This window comes from Palaemon carinicauda, chromosome 30, assembly GCF_036898095.1.
Source record: "Palaemon carinicauda isolate YSFRI2023 chromosome 30, ASM3689809v2, whole genome shotgun sequence".
NCBI classification, from domain to species: Eukaryota; Metazoa; Arthropoda; class Malacostraca; order Decapoda; family Palaemonidae; genus Palaemon; species Palaemon carinicauda.
In genome coordinates this window covers 86,058,432-86,072,523 of record NC_090754.1, presented here as the reverse complement: position 1 = coordinate 86,072,523, position 14,092 = coordinate 86,058,432, and the positions used below count along the sequence as shown (strand labels likewise).

General features: G+C 41.0%; 1 protein-coding gene across 1 annotated transcript in view; it reads left to right on the top strand.

The window, feature by feature from the left end:
- LOC137623859 (uncharacterized) overlaps window positions 1-14,092 on the top strand; it is a 166,246-nt gene that overhangs the window by 30,938 nt on the left and 121,216 nt on the right. Inside the window, exons 4-5 of the mRNA XM_068354670.1 lie at window positions 10,256-10,358; window positions 13,834-13,928. Coding sequence (XP_068210771.1) covers window positions 10,256-10,358; window positions 13,834-13,928 — 198 coding nt within the window. The remainder of the gene's footprint in view (window positions 1-10,255; window positions 10,359-13,833; window positions 13,929-14,092) is intronic.

Sequence of the window (14,092 nt, the reverse complement as noted above, 5' to 3'; positions counted from 1 at the left end):
CAAACCCCACCTAAATTTTTAGCTACGGAAAGGGCGTAGTTTTTAACAGAGACCTATATGATTTTACAGAGGAGGAGATACTGGCCATGTGTCCATTAAATGTTTGGAAAGTTCATAAAGTCCCAGGTACATCAATGATAATCCTTACGTTCCAGGATGCTGATGTACCTTTTCATATTATTATCGAGAACGAAAGGATTAAAGTAAGACCCTTCAAGCAGAAGCCATTGCAATGTTTTAATTGTTTTAAATTTGGGCACCCGTCCAAAGTTTGCAAAAATGAGAAGATGTGTGGTATTTGCTCCAAATCTTACCATGGAGAGTGTGCACTTGGAGCCAGGTGTTTAAATTGCAGCTCGAATCACAAATCCACAGACAAGATTTGCGAGCTATATAAGTTGGAGGAAGCTGCCCTCAACAAATCAAACTTAGAACACATAAGTGTGACCCATGCCAAAAGACTATTAAATAAATCAAATACATATGCTAAGGCATTAAAATCAAACCAACCTAGCACTGCCAATAGCTCAAAAAAAAGTATACTATCTGACAAAATGTCAAATAACGAGGTAACCTTATCACCTCCTGAGGCTTTACCACGGTGTATTAACACTAGGTCATTGCCCATTGCTGTACAGCCTTCAGCCGCCATTACAAAAAGTAATACAAACCTCTCTCAGGCCATGTCCTTGCCTGATCTGATGGAGGTTCCACTTAAGACTAACTTACCTGATGCACCTGTTGTGGGAAAGGTGCAAAAACCTCGAATCCCACCATCTATTAATCGCAAAAGAGAGAGACCTCCATCTCTCTCTCCACCCTCCATTAGAAACGTTAAGGTTATGACATCAAATAAATTTGATGTTTTGTCTGTTGATGTTTCTAATGAACCAGAAGATGGACTGAATAAATCAGAAATTCAAGTTGAGGTCCACCATCCACCTCAACAAATAGATAAAAAGATTACAAAGAAAATCACCAACGTTAAACCCAACATAACAAGACCACCTCTGAAGAAACCTACTGGTAATAATGTTACATTAAAAACTGCTAATGGGAAGACCTCATCCAAGATGTCTTCCAGAAATAATCCATAGTTTTCTCCTCCATTTTGCAATGGAACTGTCAGGGTTTGAGGGCGAAATATGAAGAACTTAAGCTCCTAATTCATGAGCATTCCCCCATAATTGTATGTCTACAGGAAAGTATGCTTGATTCTAACACTCCTAGTCCTCGAGAGTATGTTGGCTATAGAACACCATATAATCAACAAGCAGGGAGCCATGGCGGAAGTCTCATGTACATTCGTCGAGATGTTCCCCAAATACCCATGTCTATACGTACAACCCTGCAGGCAGTTGTTGTACAAATTGATATAGGGAGAAAATATGCAATATGCTCTCTGTACTTACCTCCAAATGATAATATTTTATATGATGATTTAGCAGAGGTCATTCAACAACTCCCTCAACCTTTTCTCTTACTGGGAGATATGAATGGTAGACATCCTTTATGGGGTGATGTTTTGGCCAACACAAGGGGCAATATTACCTCATCAATTGTGGAGAATGAGGATGTGGGACTCCTTAATACAGGAGAGCCCACACACTTCCATGTTCAGACAGGTACTTTGTCATGCATTGACCTTTCAATTGCAAGCTCTAACTGCCTTCTTGATTTTGATTGGAGGACATCAGATGATTGGCATACTAGTGATCATGCACCAATCATTATAAACACCAACAAGGGTCCGCCTTTGAAAAGATCGCCACGTTGGAATCTAGACAAGGCAGACTGGGTTAAATTTTGTGAGCTAAGTGAAATCAAAGGGAGAGCAGAACAGTTTGAAAGTGTTGATGATGCCATAGACCTACTGAATGGAACTCTTCATACAGCAGGAGTCAATTCAATTCCCAAAACAACAGGGTTATTCAAACGACGACCAGTCCCGTGGTGGTCTTCAGAACTAACTGCACTCCACAGAGCCACAAGAAGATCTCTAACATGATTGCGTAGACGCAGAACTGATGAGAATTTAATAATGTACAAGAAATGTAGAGCACAGTTCCGTCGTGCCATGAAAGAAGCAAGGCGCCAGTCATGGATGTCTTTTGTTTCCTCTATTAACAGTAGAACACCACCATCTTCTGTGTGGAGGAAAGTAAAAAAGATAGCTGGCAAATTCACCCCCAGCCCACCACCAGTGTTGAGGAAGAATGGCCAGTATGTAACTGAAGCAAATGAAGTTAGCAATGCCCTGGCTAATCATTTTTCAAATGTATCCAGCAAGTGTGAAAGAGCCCCTATTCACCAGTATAGGAGCACTGAAGAAAAGAAAATTTTAAATTTTGCAACAAGAAGGGAAGAGTCGTATAATTCTCCTTTCACTGAAAGAGAATTTGATTCCGCACTTGCTCATTGCAACGATACAGCCCCTGGACCCGATGGAATTCCATATGCAATGATTAAACATGTACATTTTAATACAAAGCTATTTATTTTAAGCATTATTAATAGAATATGGCATGATCATAGCTACCCAAGTGTTTGGGAACTAGCCATTATTTTAGCCTTTTTAAAACCCGGTAAAGACAAGTTTTTAGCAGCAAACTATCGTCCTATTGCATTGACATCTTGTTTATGTAAAATCATGGAGAAGATGGTCAGTGCAAGGCTGATATGGTACCTTGAAAAGAAAGGTATTTTATCACCGATACAATGTGGATTCCGAAAAATGCACTCAACGACTGATGTGTTGATACGACTTGAGTCTTCTATTTGTGAAGCCTTTGCTTCCAAACAGCACCATGTTACAGTATTTTTTGACCTTGAAAAGGCATATGATACCACATGGAGATATGGTATTCTTAAAACCATTCATGAATTGGGATTGAGAGGAGAGCTGCCACTATTTATTCAGGCATTTCTTTCACGTAGAGTTTTTCAAGTGAGAGTGGGGGAAACTCTATCAGAGAGTAAGTGCCAGGAAGAAGGAGTTCCTCAGGGTAGTGTGCTGAGTGTAACCCTTTTTGCACTAGCAATTAATGGGATATCCTCAGCCATTCCCCAGGATGTTCTCTCAACACTATTTGTGGATGATCTCTCAATATCATTTGCTGGCACTAGAATGGCAATGGTTGAGAGAAAAATCCAACTCTCTATTGATAAAATTATCCAGTGGGCTGACATGAATGGATTTAAGTTCTCGACAAGTAAAACTACCATTGTCCATTTTTGTCGTATCCGGGGAGTACATCCAGACCCGGATATATACATTAAAGGTCAACGGATACCATGTGTATCGGAAACCAAATTTTTAGGTTTGATATTTGACTGTAGACTTACATGGGTTTCTCACCTAAAAGCACTAAAAGCTAAATGTGTTGAAGCTCTGAATATCTTAAAAGTATTGTCCCATACATCATGGGGGGCAGACCGCAATACTATTTTAAAATTATACAAGGCCTTGATTTTTTCCAAAATTTAGTTATGGTTGTGAGGTATATTCTTCAGCCACCCCAAGCCGGTTAAAAATATTAGACTCGATACATCATGCAGGTATTAGATTATCTACTGGAGCTTTTAAAACCTCGCCTATCCCAAGTCTCCTTGTTGATGCTGGAGAGTTACCTCTAGACCTTTACCGAATGTCTTCCATTCTTCGGTATTGGTTTAGATTGCAAAGACTCCCTAGCTCTCTAGCCTTTCAGACTGCAAGCCTTGTAAGACACGCATCATACTTTGAGTTGCACCCAAAATCTCCTCAACCTTATGGCTTTCGGGTGAAACGATTTTTAAATAGTCTGGATATAATTAGAAATAAGGTACTTCCATTCAAGGTATCATCAACGCCTCCATGGAAATTACCTGACATATCATTTTGTAAATACTTTATTGGAGTTAAGAAGAATATGACTGACTTAGAATCCAGGTCTCTTTTTATGGAACATGTCGAAGAACATAGGGGATCGACTTTTATATATACTGATGGCTCCAAATCTGATGCTGGCGTTGGATTTGGAGTACATAGTAATGATTTTAATTGTAGAGGTGCACTTCCTCTAACAGCTTCCATATTTACTGCCGAACTGTATGGCATATTAACCGCTATTGAGAAAATAGCTTTGGAAAAGGAGGGTAATTTTACAATTTTTAGTGATGCAAGGAGTGTTCTTCAAGCTTTAGAAGTTTTTCATTCTAGTAACCCTCTAGTTTTAAAGATTTTAGAATGGCTTTTTATTATTGGACGGAAAGGTATAACTGTTCGATTTTGTTGGGTTCCAGTACATGTAGGTGTGTCTGGGAATGAGAAGGCAGATTTACTGGCGAAGAATGCGGCATCCGAGTTGTTACCAAGGAGGTATCCCATTCCATGTAACGATCTCCTACCTTACATCAAGAAATTGGTTTGTGATAAATGGCAACAGCACTGGGACAGTCAAGACGGCAATAAAATGAGGGAAGTAACAAATATCATATCACCTTGGAGGTATAACATGATTCCCCGAAAATGGGAGACGACTCTTTGTCGTCTCCGTATTGGTCACACACGGTTGACACACGAGTTTCTGCTGAAGGGCCAACACCAACCGTATTGCGAGGACTGCTTAGTACCTTTAACAGTGAGGCATTTGTTGACCGAATGCCCTAATTTTACTAACTTAAGAAATAGATATCTGTTTGAGGCTCAAGGTGAGGATGGCAGGTTTATCCTTGCCAAGATTCTTGGACATGATGTGTCTTACTATGCGAGCGGAATTTTTAGATTTATTTCAGAAGCAGGTCTTCTGAAAACTATTTAACTATTTTAATGACTTCTTAATTTTTATGGTTTTAATCGAATTCTCTTTTAATTTTCATATACAGTAAATGGTATCGGCGTCAATGACCTTAGATGTCAGGATGCCAGAAAACTTTCAATCAATCAATCAATCAATCTGGATAACTGGTTAATCCTAGTGGATTTGGTGTCAACCCTTCTTCAACAGGTAGACAAACTTTTGAGATTTTGCAAAGATCCTTGGATTATGATAAACCTCGCGAAGTCCTCCCTGCTTCCTACGCAGAGACTGGTATACCTAGGCATGATATTAGACACCAATCGCCACAAAGCTTTCCTATCAGACGATAGGATAATGAGGCTGAGGAAGGTCGTAAGACACTTTCTCATACGAGAAGAACTTCCAGCCCAGACGTAGCTACATCTTCTTGGGCACCTTCATCTCTGGCCCGTCTAGTTCCCAACAGTCGCCTCAGGATTCGATCTCTCCAGTGGCGACACAGGTCCCGGTGGAATCGGGCTTTAGACTCCCTGGACACCCTGATCCCCATGGGACCACCGGAAAAGTCGGACCTTGAATGGTGGGTGTCAGACGAGAATCTACGAAAGGGAGTGGATCTTCTTATCCTACCCCCAGATTTGATGCTCTTCTCGAACGCTTCAAAAAAAAGGTTGGGGGGGCCCACGTGCTGCACCACACGATCTCAGGCCTCTGGTCAGAGTCAGAAGAGTACCTCCACATAAATCACCAAGAGGTGAAGGCCGTCTTTTTGGCCCTTCAACTGTTTCATCCGTTCCTGGTGGGTCACTCAGTGGTGGTGATGAGTGACAACACCACAGTAGTGGCTTATATCAACAAACAAGGAGGTACCTTTTTGCAGCCCCTATCCCATCTAGCAGTAGAGATACTGAGATGGGCCGAGATTCACTCGATACTGCTATTGTTATGCTTCATTCTAGGCAAAAGGAATGTGCTTGCCGACAATCTGAGCAGAGCATCTGAGATAGTGAGTACTGAGCGGTCTTTTCATCATCTAGTAGCCAACAAAGTCCTAACTTTGTGGGGTTCTCCGACTGTAGATCTGTTCGCAATGGCTTTGAACTTCAGGCTCCCGTTGTACTGCTCCCCAGTTCCAGACCGCAAGGCTTTTTGGCAAGATGCATTCCAACAACGGCGGGACAACATCGACCTTTACGCCTTTCCCCCGTTCTGTCTGATGAGGAGGGTACTCAACAAGGCCAGAACATCAGTCAACCTCGCAATGACTCTCATAGCTCTGCTATGGCATCGTGTGGAATGGATTGTGGACCATCCGCAATTCCTGACAGTTTCTCCAAGAGAACTCCCTCCATGACACGATATACGCAAACAACCACATGCCAACATTTTCCACGAAGCGGTAGCTTTGCTACAACTTCACGCCTGGACACTATCCAGCATCTTCTCACCCAGAGATGATTTTCGCAGCAACTTCCCTTACTCATACGGATTTACAAACTTACCTGTCCTCAGTCTGAAGTGAAACCTCCCCCATGGAATGTGGTTCGAGTTCTCAGGTCTCTAAAGAGACCTCCCTATGAACCATTACGCCAGGCAACAGATCGCCATCTCACTTGGAAGACGGTGTTCCTATTAGCTTTGGCTACGTCCACATCAGTTAGTGAATTTCATGGTCTCTCATACGACATTGCCCATTCAAGGGGATGGGGAGAGGTAACGTTCAGCTTCGTCCCTGAGTTTGTAGTCAAGACTCAGAATCGGGGAATGGCAGATTGCCATTTCGAGTCTCTGCTCTGTAACCGATGACCCTGATCATCCCTTACTCTGCCCAGTGAGGATTTTGAGGCTGTGTCTCAAGAGGACAGCTGCAGCCCGTCCCCGTGTGCCTGCACTTTTCATCAGCATAGGGAGGAACAAGAGGATGGTCACTAAAAACACCATCTCTGCTTGGATTTGCAAGGTCATAGACTATGACATGAATCCAGACCCTCCTCCTCCACGTTTCTCCAGAGCTCAGCTACGTAGCTACATACCTGGAATTCAAGAGAAACTTCTCAGTGACGCAGGTTCTACAGGCTGTGGTGTGGAAACGTCAGAATACATTCACAGTGTACTACCTGCAAGACGTGACCCACGGGAGGCTTGATACGTTCTTTGTCTGCCCTGCGGTGACTGCACAACAACTGGTATAATACCACAGCAGAAGGTTGAGGGTACTGACACCCAGTTTTAGTCTGAGTGAATGAAAAGTTTGACTGGCTCTTATTCTTTTCTTCATCCTCCCCTCTCTTGGTGAAAGCAGCACCCTGGGTTCTCTGCACAAGCTGACCTCAAACCATTGCATTTAACCCATGCTTCCTTGTGTACCTAGAATTAAGCTAATGCAGTACTGTTGTGTTCCCATATCCTGGCGAGGTGGTTTTGGGAAAGTCTTGGTTACAACAACTTGTCTTACAAAGACTCGGAATAACTTTTACCTGGACAGTCACACTTCTAAATATCTCAATACAGTACACAGATTACGTAGGCTGTGGACCTTGCGTTGCAAGGTTTAGCAAGGTGCAGGGACTCCTTATTTTTGGTACAAGCCTATTCAAAATAAGGAGCCCCCGGGTAAACCCAAAAAGCCAGATTGGCAGGGACGTCCACCCTCCTAATGGGTGAGTCACCCCTAATAAATACCGTAGGTTTGTATTCTAGTTACGGAACAAATGACAATTTCGTAGATAATTTATTTTATTCTTAACGATACAAACCTTTAGCTATTTATACAAACTTACCCACCAGCTCCTTCCCCTTGAAGTCCTACCTCCAAGAAAAGTGAGCTAAATCACAGGTGTGTGAGCGGAAGCGGAAGCGGTAGCAAGCTACTCTCCCCCTACCCCCTGACTAGCAGAATGGGTAATTAACCCTCCCTAAAATTTTAATGGCTCGTCCTATCAGTTTCGCCAAAAGTAATACCCCTAATGAATAGCTAAAGCTTTGTATCGTTATGAAAAATACAAATTATCTACGAATTTGTCATTTTTCTCTTCCACTTTTATCTTCACTCCATTTCACCATTCAATACCCTTCCTTCTGCCTTCTCCAATAATCCTCTTGCCACACACATCACTTGCAATCCCAACAAAATTTTCTATTACTTTACTAACTTCCACTCCTCATTTAGATCACTAGTTTCTCTCACTTTCACCTTGTCATATGCCACGTCAAACCTTTCTTGATATTCACTTTTTACCTCTGGTTTTTCAGCTCTTCGACCTTCACTACCTCCCTTTTACATCCCCCACTCTATTTCCCCACTCTTGCTACAACTAATTTTCTTTCAACCAAAAAGTGATCAGGCATACTGTTAGCCATACCCCTGAACATCTATATTGTTATCAACACATAATCCATTAATTCCCTTTCTACCACTCTTCCATTTGCCACTCTACCCATGTATACCTGTTATTATCTCTCTTCTTGAAAAAAACTACTACTTATCACCAGCTCTTGTTCAACACACACATCTACCGGTCTCTCACCACTCTCATTTTTGCCTGGTATGCCATACTTCCCAATGACACCTACTTCTCCATCACCCACTCTGGCATTTAAGTCACCCATGACAACTACATAATTACTTCTACCCAATCCTTCTATGCACTTAGTTAATTCATTCCAGAATTCATTTAGCTCTTCACTTTTCTCACAACCTGGCCCATACACACTAACAAAAGTCCAACATTTCCTACCCAACTTAACCCTTACCCACATTAACCCTTACCCACATTAACCCTTACCCACATTAACCTAGATAATACCTCATTCCATTTCACTACTTTATCTGTCATCCATTCACTCAGCAATAAAGCCATACCCTCTCTTGCTCTTCCTCTTGCAATCCCAGACTCTCTACCTGTCAATTCACCAAACATCACTTCACCCTTCCCTTTTATCTTTGTCTCACACAAGGCCAATAGTTCCATCCTTCTATTCCAAAACATACTTCAAATCTCACATCTTTTACTCTCTATCATATTACATCCACGTACATTTAGATACCCCAAAACTGGAGTCCAGGGAGCAGTAACTCTCCTACAAGCTCCTCTTCTTTGATAGATACAATAATGCAGTGCACGTCCCTATTAGCAGAGCTCATGTGTTGTCCTGTATAAGACAGACCACTGGTAGTAGGTGCATGAATGCTTCTACTGTGTACAGATATGTTTTCTCAAGGAAGGAAGTATTCCCAATACATCCTTCCTTGCCCTGCAGACAAAACAAGAACATACTAAGATAGTCTTCCTGAGTTGATACATTCCCAGAATGTACAATGTTTCCCATATTTTTATGTTAAGAGAACATTCAGGGGAAACTCTCATCACTAGGTTGAGCAGCAATCCAAAGACTCCTTCACCTCTGGCACATTGGTCTCGGGAATGTTCCAGGCAGGAGAGGAACGAAAATGAGGTAACAAGTAGTGCTTGTGCTTGATCTCCCTCTTGAATGAGACCTAGCACTGGTAGCTGGAACATCAGCTCCTATACCATGCACTGAAATACCTTCCCATTAGAAGTGTCGGATTTTCCACTGTTTTACTCCTCCCATGAAACATGCAGAAGAATCAGCCCATGCCTCAAAAGACTGGGCCCGATCAATAGCCTTGTGCTTCGGTGACTTTCTCAGCAGGCGTCACATCTGAAGATTCATTTGTTGTCCCTGGAACTCTGCAACAGGTGAAGGGGATCCAGCAATCCAGCAGGTGTGGGTAGCATCTCTCTCTCTCTCTCTCTCTCTCTCTCTCTCTCTCTCTCTCTCTCTCTCTTCCCGCTATGAGACAATTCATGGTCTTTACTCCTCCCAGCACAAGACTAAATACAGGAAAAAGGTGTGAAAACACCCATACAGAGTACCCAGACACTGATTTTGAAGCCTATCTTCATGTTATACTCTACTACCAGTTTTTGAACATTTCTATGACAACCTCTGCTTTGGCTGCCAACAACACAGAGAATCGTTTAATTGCATAACAAGACAAACAGATCAAAGTTTTCTTCTTCTTCTTCTCCTTCCTCTTCTTCTTCTTCTTCTTCTTCTTCTTCTTCTTTTCTCCAAATTTGGTTAGGGAATATAATGGGTTTTTAATAAAAATTAACCCTTTATGAGTGGGGATACCTTAATGTTGTGAAAGGGTTTGTGTATCATGATGATGAGCCAGGGTGCCATCCATACTGGGTAGGCTTGCTGTGTGAGCGGTCAGGCTAAAGTCTCCCACCATCACCAATCCCTAGTGGCCTGTATGGTAATGAAAATGGCCAAACCCCAAACATGACTAAAGACATGTCTGAGGCCTTTGTCCTGCAGTGAGCTAGAAATGGTTGCATTTATTGTTGTTTATGTTAGAAATTGATTTAGTTTTAAGATGAAATTCAATATGTTATAGATGTTGGTAAAACTTTTTCATAATTCAGAATTTCTTTACATTTCAGGATTTGTTGGATCTCATATTCACAACACTTACCCACACCAATCGGTTTGTAAGGGAAACTGGTTTCAATGTATGTGCCGCTCTTGTGTCCTGTGGATCAAGTGGTGAGTTTTTATTGCTGGTATTGATTTAATTATTACTCTAATGGTGAAATCAGACATAGATTATTGTGAATACAGTATTATTTGAAGGGATGTCTACTCACATAGAATATTAGTGGAACAGAGTCTGACAAGAAACACATCTGCATAGTAAAATAATTTTTAAAATCCTTTTTAAATTGACAAATTAAAGAGATGAAAAGCCTGTGAGAAAATGTAGGACTTTCAAGTCTTTCATATCTTCACAGAGATCAAGAGTCAAATATGCTGTTTATTGGTAAAGTTGCAAACTTTATGAATGGAAAATTGTGCACAATAGCCTCTTTGTTGAATTATTTTTCTAAGATCTTTGTCTTTAGATCAGGTAGAAATCTGCCCTTTAAGGTTTTGCTACAATTGCAGTATTGATAGTAACTGTAATGAATTGTGATCTGAGGCTGTCTAATACAAAGGTTTCTTGTGGAAATGTAGCAGGGATGATTACTCAATCATGTTCTTATTTGTAAAATTTGATGAAGTTCAATACCATTTTTCTCCTTTGAGGGTACATCTGAGAAAACTTGTCAAATTTCCCGTTGTTCTTGCACGTAATACAAGTCATTGACGTTTGATAGGAGTACGATTTAAGAGAAGATGGAATTATCGTTAAACTTTTACTGAGGTAAACATAGTTTCCTCTGGGTAGAGGGCAGAGCAACCATCAGTTTGATTTCAGCTGCTGGAGAGTGCAGATGTATTTCTTGGCATCTTCAACTGGCTGTTTTAATCTTTTGTTTTTTCTTTCAGATAGTATAAATTCTCTTGCAGACATTTGTGTTCTAAGGATATTAATGGAAGAAGCCAAGGATATTCAGTGTTTACTGATAGATGTAATTGTGTGACAGATTTTTGTTCTACCTGATGTCATCCAACATACTTGACGCTGTCCATTGGCCTGTCTGATGCCGTTCTATCTCTCGTGTGTGTGGCCTTACAACGATAACAACAACGTGAATATAAGAAAGTAGCTTTCCTTACACATCGTGGGTGCTCCATTTGAGGAAGAGTTCTGCTGCTGATGAGTGTGAAAAGGAGAGAGTCTGCCCTTTTTTCCTTCAGTGTCAGCCGATCCTTTTAAAGGATTAAGGATGCATCACCTGGCTGTGCTGTTTTGCCTCGTGTCGCTATCGAACTTCGATGGACTATTTCACCACTCGGCTGAACAAGAAGCTTCCTATGTTTTGTTCACCAGTCCGAGATCAGTGATGGAGGACACCTTTCAACATCCCTAGGACTACATGAATAAGAACACATTTCCACCCTTTGGCTGGATACATCAAGTAATCAACAGACTGTTGATGACATAGAATATGAGGATGATCCTAGTAGCTCTCATGTAACCACACTTTGGTTAACAGATCTGTTGATGCTCCTAGTAGTCTAGGTATTGTTAAAACTACCCTAATGGCTCAATCTATTCTGTCAACCCCACCTTTAGAGAACCCATAACTCAGTGGCATCCGTAACTGCACGGATGGCAATTATCCAGGATCTCCTTCAAGAAAATGTTTTTTTCATGAGGTACTGCTCAGGTGTTTGGATAACTGCTAAGATCCTATTTGAGCTGTCTTCCTGAGAAAGAGTGCCATATCCTGTGATAATTGTCCTTGAAGGGATAATTCTTTGGTCGGATGTATAGATGACTTCCTCTTTTACCTTTATTGAGAGAAACTCCTCTTAGTCTCTGCAATGAAAAGTTATCATTCAACTTTGAGTCAAGTTTTCAGACTGAAGTGCTTAGACTTTTCCTGTTCTTTGGAATTGTTTATTCTTATGAGGAGCTTCAAGCAGTGTTGCCTTCCCAGAGAACTCAGACCACCGGAATTGGATGTCTCGAGAGTTCTCAGCTCACTCAAGCTGTCTCAGTATGAGCCCTTTAGGAGATCGTCAGACAGGTGATCTGACATTCAAGACTGTTTGCTTGCTTTCCTAGGCCTAGGAAAATAGAGTAGACAAGCTACATGGCATCTTGTATGTCATGAGTCATTTTGAGGGATAGGTCTGTATGTTCATCTTGAAATTCTTGGCCAAAACTCAGAATATGATGAGTTCTTTTCCCTCCACGACGTAGCCAGCAATCAAAATGACTTGCTCCTTTGTCTTGAAGAGAACCCATGTGTTTTAGATCATAGTACCAGAGGCTGTTCCTCACCATCAGTAGGGTGAAAAAAGGAATATCCAAGAACAGTTTCATTCTGGCTTTGTGAGACCATCAGATTTGCATGCCCCTCTCAGGAAGTTGGGTATTAGTTCCACCCTAACCTTCAAGAAGAATCAGTATGTGAAGCAAGTGCTGAAAGTAGGAGCATGTAAATGCTAGACACCTTCACTACCACTATTTTCTTAAGTATACCCACAAGTCCTTGAATGAGTTTACCATCAGACCTCTGGTAGGTGCTCAGCAGACTGTGTTGGGAGTCCAGTTCCCTCAAAGGATAAGAAGCATTTTGTCTGAGGTTGCGATCACCACCCAAGTCTCTTTTGGGATGCAACATTTGTGATATTATGAGCTGCACCAGACACTAGATGCAAGTAAACCAGTCACCTGAGTAGCTCTTTTCTACAACTTAGTATGTATTGATAGGACATTTTAAAAGGAGATGGTATACTGAAGAACATTATAGAGGGTAAATTTTAAGGCCAAAGACCTATAGGACATAAAAGGAATTCAATGCTAAATGACCTGAAGGGAGGGAGAAGGTAGCAAAAGCTAAAAAAGGTGGCCATGTATTGAGAATTATGGAGGGTAACTAATCCATGAAAGTACCTGCCTTAGGGCACAACACTATAGTAGTAGTAGTATGTATTGAAGTCTCTCTCCCATCCTCCCATACAGGAGGGGAAGGATGGACGGAATATATGCTAAACCATGTCCTAAATGGCCATACAATCATACACCATATCCCGAAGGATTAAGATTATTCTATGACCATCTGCCAGTTTCTGGTAGGGACCAAGTCTAACACCTGCAACATCTTTATGCTCAGGTAGTTAGGAGGTTGACAAGAGTCATGACTTTCGTTCCTCTCCAGGACCAATGTACATTGACATATCCCTGGTCAGTTAACCAGCCAGTTTTGGTTATAGGGACTTTCTTTAAGAATGAATCTCCTATTAAAGGGCAATATTTTTATACCTAAAGGAACAAATCACAAATTTTTAAAAATGGTTTGTATTTTTCCTAACTACAGTATACAAACCTGAGTTCTTTAACCACCTGCCAAGCCCGAAGTTAATGGTCATTGTGAAGATTACTCTACCTGGGGAGGGGGCAGGTCCTAGATTAAAGTTTGAAACTGTTGATTCAGCTTCACTGAAGTCATACAGTACTCCTTTTAAAGGACTAATGTTTTTATAGTTAGGAAAAATACAGATTAATTATAAGAATTTATTTAGAAGTACAGTATATAAGTGTAAAATTAATAAATTACATTTTCAGAGCCAGCCGAATTACTGGAGACTAATCCAGTTTTTACGTTTGGGGAGCAATTATCTCAGAATCTAGCTAAAGGATTGGCAGATAACTGGAGTCAAGTAAGATTATCTTTATTTCTTGCATTTTATATATTTTGAGTTTATGAGCATAAATCTTTATAATAGTAATTATTCTAGAAATGACTCATAAATTTACATCTGTAGAATTTTTGATACTGTAATATGTAATTGTAGGTATATACTGTAATGTGCTCATCGTTTTT